Source organism: Lissotriton vulgaris, chromosome 5, assembly GCF_964263255.1.
Source record: "Lissotriton vulgaris chromosome 5, aLisVul1.2, whole genome shotgun sequence".
Classification (NCBI taxonomy): Eukaryota; Metazoa; Chordata; class Amphibia; order Caudata; family Salamandridae; genus Lissotriton; species Lissotriton vulgaris.
In genome coordinates, this window is record NC_141693.1 from 443,108,375 (window position 1) to 443,127,134 (window position 18,760).

Here is an 18,760-nt window from a genome sequence, read left to right on the forward strand (position 1 = left end):
ACGCCTCGGCATTAGTGCGCTTTACAAGTACCCTCAGTCAGTCAGACATGAATAAGCTAAGAAAAGCCATCTCTTTAGCTCTTGCCTTAATTTCAGATGCTCCACATTGATTTTTTTGCATCAAGGATATTGTGCTGCATAACAAAATACTTATAAGCTCCCAAAAGTGAAACTTATTGGCTATGCCAATGCTTGTTTTTTTTTAGTAAAGAAAAAGTCGTACTTATACATACCAAGGCAGGTTCTTTCTTGCAGTACTCTATACGGAGATCTTGTCCAGCCGGATACGTGCTGTGAATGAACCCAAGTACTGCACAGCTCGGGCCGCCCTCTCTGTTCTGGGCACGCTGTGATATATGGCAAGCCACTGTTACAATTTCCTCGTGGGTCACAGTCTGGCGCACAGAAGATGCTTGCTGTGGAGCTGGTTGCGGGAGAGCGCCCCCTGGTGTCCGCCCTTCTCGTGCTATTGCAGCCTTCAGTTCCATTCATAGGCTCGCGTTCCCCGCTACTCTGCATAGTGTAAACTTAGAGTCGAGCCTGGTTGCACTCCGGGATAGCAGGGGGCCTCCAGGGCAGGTTCGGTATAATCAGTACTGACTCTTACATAAAAGACATTGCCACCGGAAGTGCGAGAGTGAGCATAAAAAGGCCTTTCTACAGAGAGCAGCGCCGTGGATGGGAACTGCCAGGGCCCTGGTGCTTACACAGGAGCAGGAGGACGGCAGGGTGACACGGGCGACGGTGGCGCAGCCAGGGGACAGGCTGGTTATGCAGTATCAATGCACTTCTCTGTGCACTTGCAAGGGTGTTTAATCTATTCTCTGCCCCCCTGGGAGGCATTGGAGCTGATGCAAATCTCCAAAGACGCTCTCCGTATGCAAGGCCCATCGGTGTCTAAGACTTTGCCAAATAAGAGAGACAATTGCAGAGGGCAGCGGGGATGACTTCGGGTCCATACACTTTAAGAGAGTCTGGTAACGTGGCACTTTTTTTGTCTCTAATACTACTGCTTAGCTTGTCGGCTCGTGAAGAAGATGGACCAGGAGGACTGTCAGAAGGGTTTAGGGTGCAGGGGGGCAAATGTCATGCGGGCCCCTCGTGAAAAATAAAAATATAGTTCTGACACATTTCAAGGTACCTTGAGCATAAGCACCACCACCTACTATCAGTTGACATTCCCTGCCTCAAAGTGAAAACCTAACAAGCACAAGCGCGCGCACCAGCAGGGGAAGGGAGAGAGGAGAGGGGGGCTCACCCGATTCCCTTGCACATATGGCGCCAGCTGCTCGCTCCCGCAAGGGAATAGCCAAACGTGCACGCGGTGCCATTGAAGGCAATTGAACGCGTGCATGTTCTTGGCATAAAAAGGGAACCAGTGGCTAAAGGTATCCTTCCTATGATGCGTAGGCAAGACCTAAAAAAGGAAATTACATTTTTTTTTTATATGCATCCCGTTTTCCTTTAAGGAAAAAAGGGCTTAATTGTAAAAAAATAAAACAAAACAGCTTTACTGGATAGCAGTTCCAGACATGGTGGTCTGCTGAGCCCAGCAGGCCACCATTCCTGTGAGGGCCAGCCATTCCCAATGGGGAGGGGGGTCGCAAATAGCGAGTGGCTCATTAATATTAATGAGCCTCGCATTTTGCAACCCGATTGGGAATTGCTAACAGTGTCTCTGACAATGTTGTACATATGTTTTTGCGACTCGCAAATTGCATGTCACAATTTTTCGCAATTTGCGAGTCGCAAAAGCAAATGGTCGTACATCTGGCCTTAAATGTAGTAATGACTGGACAATCTGTCACAAAAAGCAGTTTGGGAGCTTAGTGTATAATTATATTCAAACTCCAAACAGAACTTACAAAAGAAATGTAACCAAATGGAAGGTAGGATAAAGTCTTAAATAAATACTACAGCCAAGACGGAGACACAGTAATCAAAGAAAGTTCAATTACTCAAGGAAAGCTAACAGAAAAAGCAAAAACAATCTCTTACCTCCCTGAAAGAAAGTTTACCGTCAAAATCTTCATCTACTTCTTTGATCATGTTTTTCAGTCCAAGGTGTGTTTGTGGTGCTTCAAGTTTTTCCATCATTAATTTGAGTTCCATAAGGTCAATAAAGCCATCTTTACCAGCATCGTACCTATTGTTCCCCAAAAAAGTAAGAAATTAGACATTGGCTCCCAGACAACATAACTGATTGCTCAAGTATCTATTGGAATTCAAACTAAAAGAACTAGAATCTACAAAATGCACAAACAAATATAACATAAAAAAAAATGAATCAGTGGAAGGCGATCTATATAGAGCCTGCAGCAAGCCAAGAAACAAGACCAGGGGTAGGCTGTGCATGCCAGAAGTGGAGTAGCACGCAGAACTACCACACAGTTGAAGTTGAGAAGCTGAGAATTGCTGACATACAATTAAAGGAACAGAAAGGAAAGGACTAAAAATCAGTCTTGAAAAGAGAGCTCAATAAACAATACTGGCAACATTCAGACAATCATTTTTGCAAGAAAGAGAAGAAGATATGCGGATGTCTATCATATATTCACATGTGTATACCATCACATCTAAAACTTGGGGTGAGAATTTTCAGTAAAAATAATAGTACCAACACACATTTATTGGATATAGTATTGTAGATAGCCCATTCACCTCAATCTTTAATATCTTCACTGCAGTCACTTAAGTGAATGTTATGTTATGTTATAAAAATCTTTCATAGCGCACGGCTACTCCAAGGAGTGTCCCGGCGCTTTATTGTAAACCTGTAGTAGAAAACATAACAAAGCAAATAAAGAACCAGAGATCAAAAGAAAAGAGCGTATCTAAAGAGCAAAAAGCCAGGTTTTAGGGCCCTTCCTGAAAGCCAGCAGATTGGAGGTACTCCGCAGTGCCACGGGCAGAGTGTTCCAAAGCTGTGGCACCAACAGCCTGAAAGACCGGCCCCCAATTCGTGCCCTTTTTACTCGAGGGACCACGGCAAGGAATAGAGACTCGGATCTCAGGGAACGGGCAGGACGGTAGAAGGCTAGCCTCTTCTGGAGATCTTTCGCTCCAGATGCGTGAAGAGCCTTGTGGGCCAAGGTCAAGGCCTTAAAAACTATCCGCTTCCAGATAGGCAGCCATTGAAGTGACTGCAGGAGGCCGGAGGTTCTAACTCGCCTGTAGAGGCCAAAAATGGCCCGTGCTGCCGAGTTCTGGACCACCTGCAGCCGTTGCAAGAGATACTCCGGCTAGCCGAGATAAAGGACATTGGAATAGTCCAATCTCGAGCCAATTAAGGCCTGGACCGTGATCTTCCTATGCTCTTCCGGGAGCAACTGCAGAAACTTGCGGAGCATCCTGAGGATGCCAAAGCATGTACCTGTTAGGCCCAGGATCTGTGATCTCAACGTCAGGCCATTATCGATCTTGATCCCCAGATTCTTGGCTAGCTGGGAAGACCCTGCTGGAGGAAACATGTTGACAGGCCACCATTCCTGCCAATCTGGATCCGACCGGCAGCCGAAGAAGAGTACCTCAGATTTATCTGAGTTGCACTTGAGGCTGTTGAACTGGAACCAGTTAAAAAACAGCCTCAAGGCACCCGCGAATACTCTGTCAAAATCTGCTTCTTTCCCACACGTAAAGAAGAGCTGGGTATCATCGGCATAGGATACAATCTGGGCCCCAAACGACTCCACCAGTGCCGCCAGAGGGGCTTGAAGATGTTAAAAAGAGTCGGGCTCAGCACTGAGCCCTGCGGGACTCCGACTCCCAATGGCGGTATCACGGCAGAGCAAGGGGGGCCCAGACAGTTTGTCGGCGGCCAGCCAAAAAAGATCTAAACCAGCTGAGCACCGTCCCCCTCAGACCGATCTCATAAAGTCTGGCGAGGAGACCCTCATGGGGGACGGTGTCAAAAGCCGCCGACAGATCAAGCATCACAAGCATAGCTTTGCCTCCAGAATTCAGTACCTCCTTGATTGCCTCCGACACTTCCAAAAGCGCCGTTTCGGTGCTTAAGTCGGTACGGAAGCTGGATTGGGTGGAGTGCAGCAAATTGTGGGATTCTAAAAAGTTGGAGAGCACAATATGCTCATGCTTCTCCAAGAATGTTCCTTGAGTAATGGATTAAAAAAGGGACAGGTGGGTAGTGGTGAGGGGGTGGACATGGCAAGCGAGCCAAGATGGCAAATGCAACATTAACCAGGCCTCTGTCTAAACCTCCATTCATCTGTCATCAACCTCATTGTAGAGTGACTCAAACGTGATCTTCCTTCTGCTATGGAATTGTTGTGTCAGACTGCTTTTTCCAGCTCTGGGGAGTCGGGAAGCAGCTGTGCTGGACCTCGGTTGATATCTGGTTGGTAGGCCTGTTGGCTGAGGCATGTCCTTTGGTTAGAGGTACAGCTTCAAAAGAAGGGGTGTAGGGACCGGCATCAGAGGCACCAAGTCCTCACTGGATAGCTCCACAGGAACTGGGTGTCAGAGATCCCTTGTGGCACTGACGGCAACAGGAGAGCCATGGAGCCTGCAGCTGGACTTCAGCCAAGTGACCCTCCTGGCTAGGCCTTGTGGAATACCTACAGTGAGGGTGACAGAGAAATGTCACTTTATCAACTTGTGGCTTGGTACTGCATTGTAGTTAATCAATGCATGCCATGTGGATCTTTCGCCAGAATTGGATCTTCTTGTTGTTAATGGAGAGTTGGAAGATGAGCAATACTCTTGCACGCGACTAGGTTTCGGTGGCCTCCTGGTCAAAAGAGATGTTACATGCTATTGTAATTTAGCTATGACAATCCTGAGCAAAAACAAACCTTCCATGAAAGCAACCATTTGGTTGACAGAGCTTAGCTAAACTGCTAACCTATAAAATGACCTTGCGAATTGTCCAGGATTGTCAAGTTTCCAAGAGGGGCAGTCACAGAACCAACTGGTGTAATAAAATAGGACGCAATTATATATTGGTTTGAATAGATATTCTTGGGACGAGTGCATTCACCTCCCAAAGGCAAGGAGAGAAATCCGCTAGCCCAACGTTTTTTTAGCCAAGGGTCTGCGGACCCGTGGGGGTGGGTCCACAATTCCTACTCAGGGGGTACTTGACTCGTAAGAAAATTAAACATTAACAGATTAATAAAGTATATATGAATAAGAAGGCAAATGGAAATTATAAGTGTTCTGTGAATGTGAAGAAATTTGAAATTGAAGGTCCAAAATTACGTTTATTAGATTTATTTGTGGGAACAGCGATGTAGAGCAACTAGACTATAGCATTGCGGATGGGTGACCAAAGTATGCCCATTTCAGGTTTGGGATAGAGGAGGATATGTATGTTCTAACACAACATTCAGGCATGTACAAAATTGGGATCATCTGAAATAAATGGGGCAAAATCTAAACCAACTATGGGGAACCTAGCATCCTGATGCCTCAAATGGTCATACCAGGTGCACCTGCAGAGACAATTTAAATACTTCACCAGGACTCACAACTGCAAAGCGAGACATTGGTTTGGTGTGGCACAGCACCACTACATTCAGACATGCTGTGTGTGTTTGGTAGTAATGGATTGGTGCATGGCCTTAGTAAAGGTGATACACAAACGGCAGGCTGCTTATGACATGCTTGACAAGGTGTGGGGGCCATGACAGACCAATTATGGGTTCATAAGAAAGTGTGATTGTATGTCCTTCCTTGCTGCTTAGATTATGGAAATTCCAGCAGGGAAAAAAAAGACTCCTGCAGGTTTCAAATTGTTATGAACAGATTTAAAGTAAGTGGCAGAGATAACTGTATACACTCTAGTATTATGGAACTAAAAGTCTCAGTTAAACCCTTACGATCAAAAACAGTCATTAATTTGCTACAAAATGAAAAAAATAATGCAAAGGGGTAGGATGAAGGTTGGTGGATTCTTAAATTCTCAAAGGGAGGGTTGTTGGTAGATGCCCATGGTAGTAGGGGTACTGTCATACCCCGTGAGAACCTTGGTAAAACCAGACAAGCATAGAACACAGTCATCACCTTTGGCACCCAAACCATCCCCTTCTGAGGAATCAGACCTACAGAAATTCAAACGTAATCACAGCTAAAAAAGTCCATGAAACAAAAAAAAAAAAAATTCTCCTATAATCCTGAAATTCAGGATGTTATGAGAAAAAATGGGACATTACTAGTGCGTACACAATGTTATTCGTAGTTGTTCATGTTAACTTTTTCTTTGAGGTAAGTATAATCTTTATTGCAAAGTTATATTACAGGATTGCTGCTATTAGGAGCGACAAAAAAAGTTCTACACAAAATACTCCCCTTCTGTCTTGCCAATGTCCTGTATTGGCGCATACGCTTGAAACGAGAGTCATTGCAAGGGCACTGTAACTTGTATTAAATGTCAATTCAGAGATCTGGTCCAGTGAAGTAATTAGGATAATATTGGCCTCCTTGTATTGGCACACACCTTTTGAATGCTAGAGTTAAAATTTCGTGCACAATGTAATGGGTCAAGCACCTACAACTAAATGTTGCAAAAATCTTTAGATTTAGCCCAACCACAAAGACGAACTGTGATCAGACGAGTGAAATGCGAATGTCTGTAAGGGAAGGGAGCCAACGGGAAGATGAATGAGGAAGTTAGAAAGCAGAAGCTCTACAAAGAAACCAAACACTTCCCAATTTTTAATCTGGTCATCCTGAATATGTAATTTAACTGACTCCTGGACTTGGTGTTAGACAGCCAGGTAGCATGCGGCATGGAATAAGGTGCCAGATGCGGAGATCATTTTGTAACAGCAGTTATTTGTCAAGGGTGCCCATTTACAATGGACTCGCTAAAGTGTACACAACATTTCTTATGGAAATGTGTGGTTATTTACCTCAGAGACAAATCAATGTCCAGAATATTAGACCCTGGAGAGGCTAATGCAGATCTTAGTGCAGAGAATAACTGATTATTCTTTTCGATATGGGCACAATAAGCAAGAGATGGTTATGACATTTCAAAATTCTACAGATCAAACCAAAAGTCTTAACAAAAAGCTAAAGTCCACTTTAAAATGTAAAGCATTTGCTAGAGGTGTTGGTTGGCTAGATGCACGTTATGCAGAACTGGGCAAACAGGCAGGCTTGCAGTGGAGGATGTGTTAGGCTGCACATAATCGGATGAACTACAAAACTGTTATTAGATTATCTTCTTCATGCACATTAATTTTTTATTCAATTCACATTGACATTTCTTGCTATTCTTTGTCAAATAAAAATAAACAACCAGTGGAGTTGATCAATACACCGGATTCCACAGGTTGACAGATCATGCAAATTTCTCTCTACTTACCGTGGTCTCTGGGAAATATCTAATATGCCACACCCCCAGCTACAGTAGCAGAGAATTTTCCGACTGATTTTCAATGCCAGGTGACTTTGGAAGACAAGCACAGCTAGCACAAAGTAAACCCCAGAGTAATTCCCTCAATCACACACCTCTTCAAGGAAAACTAAAAAGGAGTCAAGCTATGGGAAAACGCACACTGTATTAAAAAAACGCATAACAAAAACATCTGCAGAGTCAGGGATGTGGAGAGATAATCCAACCTCCAAATTCAGCTACAGCACAATTCGCATATATTTTTGCAGCAAAGTCCGCCAAGTCTAACCTTTCCACATTCAACAGGGGCAGTCCCAGTGCTTAAATTCCTGACTGGCAATCAGTTTTCATACTTATTTAACCACTTCGTTACGTGGTCTTTAAATGAGTAACTGAAATGTGTGGTGGGTGTAATATTTAATGGGTTGGCATCTAGAGTATTTAATAAACTGCAGATGGTGCGCTCCATATACTCCTCAAGGTCTTGTATGAGTGGCTCATAGGTCTTTATTGCACTGGTTACAACTACTACCTTACTTGCAGTCCACTTACTTTCTAAAACCAAAAGACAGAATCTTAACACAATTGTAATTTCCGACTGCTGTCCCACTTTCGAAAACTTGCAAGCAAAAAACATTAAAGGATATAGTTCTAGGGAGGAGCTACGACGGCAAACAAGATGGCTGCTTAGGCTCCCAGCTCCGCCGACCTCCGTATCCCGCCGCAAGATCCTGTACAATATCCTGATTTTACGCCCAGCCCCTGCGTGCATGAACAGTTCCTCACTCCGAGGGTCAATCCGGGAATTTTTATCATTCGGTTTCACAGTTACACGGGTTTAAGATTGTGGCCTATTCCAGCGGTGAAGCCGGGGCCTCGAGTATCTGCATGGCCGGGTGGTAGTGCAACAACAACGGCTGAGCGACCCAGGCAGGGTCCGGTCGATCGTAGTGGAGGCTTCTTTTGCTCCCGGAATTGGCAGTGATTGTTTTCTTTGCTCAGCACTGATGGAGAGGTGACCTTGCTCGCTACTGACGGCAGGTGGGGGTTCCTGTCCCGCGGACCCGGTGCCGGCTCCCTCCGGCGTTTGGCAGCTCGGGGCCCCGGCCTGCGGCATTAAGCCGGGTGATCGCGGCTGTGGAGAACGACGGGTCGCCGTCCACGCCTGCCCTCTCGTGATCCTTGTCTGTCCCCCCCGGGGACACCAATTCACTCGGGAGGTGATTGTGATCGGTCTTGGGCGTGAGACCATGGACCGAAATGTGTCTGAGACATCGCTGAGGTCATTGCTGGCAGAACTCTGGGCGTTTCAATCGCAAGTAACTGTTTCAATGAATAAAATTGATGCAAGCCTATCTGGGATGCTGCTTATTGTACCGGACCCTGCCCCACTATTGGAACTACCATCTGTAGCCATTCAAGCAGCGGCCATTTTGACTCACAGCGAGGACCCCGTGGGGATGCGAGTATTGGAATCATCGGATGAAGCCCTGGAAGATGGTGTCCTAGAGGCCGTGAGTGTACCACCGCACCTTCCACCGTTATTGACTTTTGAGGTATTGACTGGCATCCTACCCCCGGAGACTTGTGTTGTAGACTCTTTTCATCTTGTGGTCGTTTCCCCCCCCCTTTTGGAAACGTTGCGACCCCGGGGCAAGGACCATCGGAACTGTCTTGATGGGGGAGGGAGACTTCATGCACCTGAAGCTCCCGTGGACCTACTTGCTGCAAGTGGTAACGGACTGACTCTCGATGATTTCCCTCTCCTCTATGACTTGCTTGTATGCCTTTGGGTCTCGCTGGGGAGGGTTCGTGTGCTGGTCCGGAAGGGTCAGGGGTGGGAGGAATCAACTCGGGCGTCTTGAAATGGTATTAGGACTGTTCGATTTGCACTGGTTTGCTTTAAGAGGCTGGGCGGTGTGTCACGGTGCCCCCTAGTTTTTCTCATAAGGGTTGCTCCACATCTGTCTCTTTGCGATAGGGGGTGTCTGTTTCTGGCGGGGGGGCTAAGGGACATGTACAACTAGGCCCTCCTCCACTCTCTCTCTTTCTTTCCCTTCTTTTAGGGTTTTAGTTCTTTAGGGCGACAGGCACGCTGCTAGTGGGGTTAGGCTATAGCCATCGGCAGGGGTGCAGGGTGGGGGGTTGGAGGGGGGGGGTTATTTTGCCTTTTTTTATTTTCTATGGCCTTTTTCTCCCTTCCCTCTCTTTCCTTTCGGGCTAGTTTCGTCTGTGTTCTATTCTGCTTACACTGTGTTCTGGAATTTTGTGCTTACGCTGCCTAGGTTAATCGAAAGTCCAGGTGGGCAGGCTCTGGGAACCGGCGCTTACGAAACTGTATTCTGTATTGTTGTTCGCTTCGATTCATAAGCATCTGCGCCAGGGTTCCTTATATTGTTGTTTCTGAACGTATATCCTGTTTCTTGACCTGTCCCCCGTCTCCTTTAGCTTGATTGTATGGCACCTGATCCGTCTAGTTATATAATATAAAATGAAACCTTTAGTATATCCTGTGACCTATCCATGCTTTCCAAGACAAACTTCATCCTGAATCGCTGCCGGACCTCAGGGATGTCGGCTGATGAGCCGTGTTACACTGTGCTATGATTGGATACACTTATGACTAGCGGCCGGCCCCTGCGGTTGTAGGCCCATACTTGTACTTCATAATGTTGCAATAAAGGTTTAAAAAAAAAAAAAAAAAAAATAGAATATAGTTCTAGTAGAAATTGTTTTTTTTTAAACTTGCAAAAAATCAGTATTTTAAATAAATGCCACTGAAGCTTGCAACCTGCTCTAATTCACTAATCATTAAGATAGTGCACATTCAAAAGATGCTCTTGAGTCACAAAAGGGTGGGCGGCGCACTACTCAAGGAGCAACGTTCCTCTACACTTAAGCCTGTTTCCCCAGTTTTGGGGATCTACAAAGCTAGAGGGGTTAGCGCTGCTTTGTATGGGGCGGAATTGTGGGGGTATGTGTAACCTTGATGTGCTAGCCAGATCAGAGAGAAAATTTTTGAAAGATCTGATGGCTCTTCCGCAGAGCACTTCAACAGTACCGGTGCTTATGGATTTGGGGTGCAGATCGATTAAGGACCAAGCCCAAATTCACCCTTTGCTGCTCTGGGCGCATCTGCGGCGTGTGCCCGAGTTGATCTCATACGCAGAGGCATTCAGGACCGCCCCCCCCCCACCCCCCCAAAGCTGCTCTAAAGAAGCTCTACTGGAGCTGGGTTCATTGTAAAAACTCCACTGATGTGAATCATTGTAAATCTACTGATGATTTTTTGAAAATGAAAGATGTGGTGGCTTATGAACCCTATCTCGACATTATTTCAAACCCATCAGATAGGGCTTTGTATTTTAAATTTAGAGTGGGGACACTACCTATAGGCGAATTTACTGCTCATTGGGAATCATCCCACTTGTCTTCCCCCTGCTGTGTGACCTGTTCAACAGGCATAGAATCGGTCGCTCACATCTTCTTTGAATGTCCAGCGCATGCATTGCCGAGGCGGAGATGGCTCAAACCCTTATGTAGACAATTCGGTACCCGGGAGCATAGAGAGGCGCTACGTATCCTAAAATCCAACACACGCACCTTGGTTGTTTGCGGTGTGTCAAAATTTTTTTAATGGTTATGGTTAATCCGTTTGAATAGGCTTTCCCTGGCTATTTAATGCTTGTATTATCTGTTTTTTATGTCGTTTTATCTGTATAAATGGAATGTGATTGTTTTTATTGTTTTTAATATGTTGTATTTCTGCTTTTATGATATTTTATATATCAAAATAAAGCCATTCATTCATTCATCATTCATTAAGATAGTAGATAAGCCACAGATTCAATTATTTAAACACAATGGGATCAGAAATCTGTAAAACAGGACTAGACATGTTTATTAATGTTGATCAGGGCCAACGTAATGAAGCGTCAAAACAGTCAAATTTTTCCTGCGCTTGCTGGATAGTGGATGAAGTAGGGTGCAAAAAGTAATGTGAGAGACTTCTTTCTCTCTACCCTCTGCTCATGTCATCGCAGATGCTTCACTCTGTTCTTTAGAACTCAGATCTCTAGTTTTGTGAATATGCAACGCTGGAGAAAGAGTTCTCTAAGAAGGCGTACTTAAGAAAAACCATACTGACAAAAAGTCAAGCTAACCTATTTCCACAATAACCACTTTTTCTTGACAAAAAAAACCTTAGTACGAGTACTCAATCCTGGCCAACTGTAGGAAAAATGGTGCGAGTTAAATAGTCTAAAAATTCTGAATTATTTCCAGAAAGAAAATGAGTATTGAAAAGCTAAATTTAATTTTAATATAGAGAAAAATAGATTGGAAAGCAAGGTCATAGTAGGATTTCTGCTATTTCGATTACACAGCTTTTTTACTATTGCGGTTAATGGATAAAGCACAATGCACGATTGGCATAGGGAGAGTGCAAAGGCATCCAGAACAAAATATAAGAAGACTCGGGGGGCAAGAAATTGAGCGAGTGTATAGTGAGGAGAGGGGTAACTGTTGGTCAGTATAAAATGTTTGCAAGAAAATTAAGTGAAAACTCAATGACATAAAAAACACCTGGGTAAAAATAAAAAAAAGTGCTGCAGGTGAAATGTACATTAAGAAGGGAAGGGTGTTCTGGGGCTTGGGGGAGGGGAAATATTGGGTGTAAACTGCACCCATTAGAAAATTAAAAACAAACATTTGAGGCTAGTTACTTTGCCCAACTTGGCCAATGCAGTGTGCTTGAAAATTTAATCAAGGCAGTTTAGTCAGCCCCAAAACACCAGATTCATGTCCAAGAGGAAGGTAATGATCCTTCTTGTTCTCACAACTCTTTACCCCAAAACAAATCAGTATTCTTTTATCTTTACCTTCTGGTATGAAATTCTAAAGACAGCCTAAACCAGGTCAGTCTGTCATCTCATTTGCCCGCAGCCTTCCCAGCATTTATGATCTTCCCAAACTCTTGATCAAAACTTGTTGGAAATTTCCTGAAAAGGGAGACAGGATCCTAGAAGGGTTTTTAAAAAAAGCACCAAAAAACACCCTTGAATGTAAAGAATTTGTGCTATGGAGTTGTGCCCCATCAATTGTGAATCATTAGTCGCCACACCCAGCTCCTGCCTCCCCCCCCCCCCCAACATGCAACAAAGTAGCAAAGTATGTGCTAATTAAGGGAATGGCTAGGTATGTGCTGAAAGCAAATACCAACAGTATCAGAATAAAAGTAAGTGTATTGCTTTCCATGGTTCCCAACTGGTCAAGAATTTAATTTCAAATCTTAACGCAGGTAAGAGTTTAGGAATTCGGAGGAAGGAGACATTGTATGTCCAACTAAATTCAAACAGAAAAGATGTGGAGAGGCAGCTGGCTGTAATGTTTGAATAAAGCAGGTCTATTGCCCCGGTTTCCTTTCCTGCAAATGTCTGCAATTTTAACGTGTATTTGGAATATTTCCATAGAAGACCTCTGCTGTGGTTGAATGAATCATACAGTCTATTTGAAGCACAGCTCTGCTGATGTAGTAAGGCTGTGAATTACAAAAACTATACACTTAGAAAGGAGCGCCTTTAGATGCATTATGGTCTGAAGAAAAATACACATGTCAAACTGATACTCAGTAACACTGAAATATTAATTCTAACAAAAAGTTCTACAGACCTCAATACAACTAGATTATGTAAATAATTCCTAATGAAGAGCCCTCAGGCATAGGTTTAAAGTCAAGGAGGTCATTTTTTGATCAAACTTAATTTAATGCGGACCTTTGATGTGAAGGAAGAAACCTCCCAAGGGCAACCTTAGCCTTGTGGAAGAAAACATACAGCTCTACAGGTAAAAGAACTTGAAACTCGCGGGTCATTTCTCAGGCGTGAAGACTATAGAAAAGACCATCTTCCAAGTTGATAGATCTAGGTCACAGTTGGCCCCGAGTTCAAACAGTTCATGCACGACAGGAGCGAAATTTCATGTCCTACAGAGAACGATGTGGCAAGGTGCCACATCTGATGGTTTTTCATCCTTAGAAAGTTACAATGGGCAACAAGTTGTGACCACAAGCATTAACCTTAATCGTTTCTTTGTGTCAGCAGCACAAGTTGAAAGAAAAAAAAAAGGGTAAGGCCGATTGTGGGTTTTTTGAAGGTTTAAATGCCCCTCCAAGGCCCTGTGGAAAATTAGAACCATTTCATTTTATCTTGCTTACTAGCTGAATCTTTTCTAGCTGTGCAAAGATTAGGCTTGGTTTAGATATGCCCGAATGTGCATAAGCTAATTTAATTTTATGGACTAGGCTCTCAAGTTCAGCAAATTACGGGCAGAAAGCGGAAGAATCGGTTAGAGCAGACTTTTTGAAACCTAAAGAAGCATCAGAAAGTTGTTCTGGAAGCGGCACCCTGCAAAAGCATCATGAAGAGTTCTGTGAACTCTATTTAGCAATTAGCATGTTGCAATTCACTTCAAGGTAAGGGCATCACTTGATATTCAGAAGAGTTCAATAAATTAGTGTAAATGGGGTAGGGGAGGAAATACAAAAAAAAAAAAGTGTGGCAAGTGCATAAAGAAACTTTAACATTGTAGTTAGTAGAAAAGCAGATGTTAAGGTAAGTTTCCCTATTCACAAGCAAGTTGCAAAAAGGACACAAATCCCTGATCTACCATTGAAATTGTCTATTTAGTTATCCCACCTTCTTAAGATAGTCACTTGATTGGTTTTCTAATCCTGAGGCACATGATGCAGTGTGCAGAGAAACCCTACATCTATGGTACTTTTTCCCTGTAGGTGAGACTTTACCAGGACAATATTGTTATTGTCTCAATATTAAACTGCTAGGTTGTACAGAGAATGGGAGACGTGTTCTCGACTGGTCTATGAAAAACAATGCAAATATTGTCTCGGAGATTGAGCAATGTTTTCCCAAACAAGATGATAAAAGGACTTCAGAATAAGAACACTGCACTTAAGCCCCAGAGAGTTGATATCCAGTTCTGTACTGGAGAATTGAAAGACCAGTATGACATCAGTATTAAACCAGGTAGATCCAAGCAGAAACTTCTCAGAATTTAAGTACATGCTACACAACAACATTCCACCAGACAGGAGTGCCATAAGAATAACAGGTCTCTACCATCATATCCACAAACGTGGAAAGAGAAAGACACAGAGTGAGAGCATCAGCGGTTTTGAATGTCTAAGCCTGAACCAAAACTCAGTTTTTAAAGGTTCTTTTTTTACTGAATTTCATTTATGATGTACCTTATTTACAAGCCCCCTCTTTGTAAAGGCCGAAGTGTTAGCTGCAGGGCCTGGCCTCCAGCCACAACTTATTCCCAAATAACTGTAGGTGTTCAGTCTATGCTGTGCGGCAGGAGATGGACGCAAGGCCGGCCGCAACCCCCACCATCAGCCAACGCCTACATCATACAGATTCTCTACATCCAACTGGCTGCCTGCACCCTTGTTTTCTATTCCTCCAAGTCCCTACCACCCATGCCCTTGGGTCATCCACTCGTTATAGTGGCTCCCCTTGCCTCTGGATATTTTTTCTCACTGTACAAAAGTCATGAATAATAATTTATTTGTGAATCATTCCCAAGATGGCGATTAAATTCTACAGTTGCATTTCGATTTGATAATTGTGCAGAGTTTTATACTTTTTTTCGTGGTGCAGGACTCAAATTTTCCGTGCTTTTGGGTACACCTCAGCATTCCCCTAGGGTCAAACCTCTCTATCACAGTCAAAAATGTGTTTCTACAGCATCTAAGTTGCAAAATCAGAAGATATTTGCTAATTTCAAGATGGTCGAGAAAGTGATCGAGAGGGAATTCAGACCCCATCTCCATCTGTCAAAAACTACAAAATGCGATTGACAGGACTCCCAATTTTAAACAGCAGAGACAAAAAAATTGTTAACCATTAAAAGCCCACTTGCGAACTTTAAGCACTAATATCTAAAAAACTACTGAATGGATTTACACCAAATGAACAAAAGCAATATTTCCGAGTGAAGGTCTACTTTCATGCCAAGTTTGGTGTAACAGCGTAAATCGGTTATATACTCAAGCGAAATTTAGGGTGGAGCTGAAATGGTTAAACATCTCCACATTTAAGATTTTCCTCCTACACAGATCCACATGAAAACTGGCTTTCATAACCTTAGATAAACGTGCAAAGAGACTGCTAAATTTGGTGCAAACCCATCAAAAGGGTCAAAAGTTATAGGCAAATCAAAAAGTGAGTGTGCGTGATAGTGTATGTGTGATATGGTTTAAAAATAAATAAATTGGGAAAAAAGTTATCTGTGCCCTCTTATGGGAATATTGCAACACATCCATACATTTCACTTAAAGTCATCCAGGAGCCACAGCAAAGGGACAATCATTGCATCTGACAATTGCAAAGTAGTGACATTTCTTCTGAAGTACTGAGTGAGAGAAACTCAACATAAAAAGGCGAAAGCATGGGGATTAAAGCTAAAGGGCTCTAGTCAAGAGTATCTGGTTGTTGGCAAAGCCACGTTTAGAGGGAGGGGCGGGGAAGACGGTTGTTTTAATATGTTCAGTTACCAAAAAAAAAGTAATGTGGAAATGTAAAGCTCATTACAGCAAGCTTTACACTCTTCTTTTTTGCAGGCCACGGTTAATATTAAATTCCAGAAACCTATTGGACAGACTGGATCTGCCACTATTAGTCTTCAATTTATGGAGAAGAGGGGGGGGGGTAATATGTACTATTTGCATGCCACATTTTCACTGTGGTTTACAGAGGTTTTCCTTTAAAACAATCTTACAGTACAGTTACGAAGAACAGGCTGCAATGGTTCCCGAATTACATTTAGTATTTAACAGAACTCTGTAGTGCAATGTTGGACATATTAGCAGAAATCATGATCCAAACAATGTGGTCAAATTAAAGGTTATTTTCTGAGATCGTGACCACATTTATCCATTTATAAGTCAGCTCTCATCCAAAGGTCACCATTAATTCTTTCATGTTTGAAAGCATTCACTGCTCCCTACAAACAAGCAAACCACCAATCTATTCTCAGCAACAGTCTCCTTTTTATGCAGTAGGGTGAAAAAGCAACCTGCTAATACACCCTTTAGGAGAATGGAAGAGGCATCTATTGATTTTTTTTTTTTTTTTTTTTTTTTAGTAGGTAAAGGGATGTGCAGAGGTTTTCAAAGCTACCAACATACTGAAAGCCATAAAACTGTGCGTCTGTCTCGCACGTCCTCATCCACCACAATGCTACTGTTGCCTTGCATAACACATTAACCCCACCTCGGTGATCATTTCGCACAACATGGAAACACTTCCCACATAGGATAAAAAACAAAGACAACATCCTTACAACCACACACATGCTACTCATGTAGGTAAGCGCTTCAGTGCCCCACAAAGTGGCAGTAAACGCTATTTAAATGCTGCAATACAAGGATATGGCATCCAAGAACTTTACCGGACTCGATTTACCATTTTTGCTCAGTGCTCGTTTCTGGGAGACAGAGTTTCAAACTATTTTTGCGTGGATGCAAGAACTTTTTCATTTGGTCTTCCTCTCTGATTAGATATTCCGTTTACGATTTTTGTGTTGCAAAGAATATGCAGCCTATGCATTGATCATTGGTTAGCTAAAATGGACAAACTAGATTGCTATATGATTTCAATTAATTTTAACATTACATAATGATAGTAACAAGACATATGACCATGTACTCTGCGGCTTTGCTGCAATCGAAAAAAAAAAAAACTAATTTTCACTTGCATGGAATGTTTAAACACTCTCTCCTTGAACGGGTTTAGGCTTAGACAGTGTATGGAAAATTATGAGGTTGTTTGTGTATGCTTCCTACATCGGATACATTCAGGCCAGGATACAGCTTGCTAACGCTCATTAGCACGTCATGAGATGACGAATGCTGCATGGTATCCTAACATCTACTTGTTTGAACCTGTGCTAGAAATTCCTGTCTTGTCTGCATAGGGCACCTTAAGTAATATCAATAGGCCTTAAGGTGCAGGTTAAACAAGGAAATCGCTGTCGAGGCGGTCCTCACACCAAACAGGCTGAACACAAGTTGGCAGAACTAGAAAGAAGGGACAAGTATACAAAATATAAAATCACTTCCTAGTGACCACACACAGCAGACTAGTCGCATTGCAGACTCTTATTATATCATTTGAAAGGTGTGTTCTGAAGGATCCAGCGTACTCTAAACTGTTATTTAATATACTTATGGAGCACTTGCCACCAAAATAGTTACATCTGCAGTGTTTAGCAAAGCGCTATATGCTGTCAAGTCGAAGTAATAAGTGCATCAGATTTCAGATAAACTTGACAGTGAGAAAACGGTAAAAGACGTTTCCTTATAAAGGTCGAGGCAGATGAAATAGAATCCAACTACAGAGTAAAGAAAACTCCTACACGCTAGTCTTTTCAGGATTAGCCTCAACTGAGATTGAATGGAAACAAGGACGAGGTTGTGCTCACTTGGACGGTAAATTCCCTGGACGAAAAATTAATTTGTACCTCCAACCTGCAAGTGCTTTGTTACAGAAAGGCAACACTCAACGCTAATCAAAACTCCATAATACAAAGTGTAAACTGTGGAAAACCAGTTACACCCAATTGATTTGATTTCTGCCATCCCTGAAGATCACGACTCGTTATCACACAGCAAACAAACTGCATTATTACTCAATAATTCTAGCCAGGCAGCCGATTAGTCACTACTGAAAAGTTAATGAACAACCGACACCAACAAAGTGGACACACAATGTCAACAGATATATTTTTTCGTAGCAGGTCTCTGTGGGCTAAAACATTTCTTAAAAAGAATTCAGACTTTACTACAAATTGACGGAATGCAAGTTCATGGCCCCAAATCAATGATTTGCTCAAGACACTTTGGTAGGTCTGGATTTTGACACAAAATATTTAGACTTTCAAAGTTGTCTGCGAACACACATTGCATGTATGAGCTATTCTGTTTATGGCTCTAGAATGAATTACTCTTTATCTTCATTATTAATCATGGATGCACAAACAGGACGATTAAAAAGCACGTGTTACATAAAAATATGCCCAAGATACTTTTTTTTCTTTAAACCAATGTCGAAACTTGAAGGTGACAAGATTAGTTGTACACGCCTAACTTTAAAAAAGTCAGATAATAGATTTGTGCATATTTATATCGGCCAAGAAAAAAATATAACCATGTATGGGAATGTAGTTGTGCTGTTAAATAATGGACATTTCAGTCTCGTTTCAACATCAAGTGGTGTTTGTTGCAGGCTGTGGTTATTACCAATTTCCCCAATCCTCCGTCGAGGTGACAGACCGTCTGTATTGGGACATGAGTCGAGGAACACCGCTTCCCTAACTGAAAGA

The 18,760-nt window shown here is 42.9% G+C and overlaps 1 protein-coding gene across 1 annotated transcript in view; it reads right to left on the reverse strand.

Moving 5' to 3' along the window:
- EFHD2 (EF-hand domain family member D2) overlaps positions 1–18,760 on the reverse strand; it is a 98,940-nt gene that overhangs the window by 60,353 nt on the left and 19,827 nt on the right. Inside the window, exon 2 of the mRNA XM_086921871.1 lies at positions 1,999–2,146. Within this exon, the coding sequence (XP_086777997.1) occupies positions 1,999–2,146 (148 nt within the window). The remainder of the gene's footprint in view (positions 1–1,998; positions 2,147–18,760) is intronic.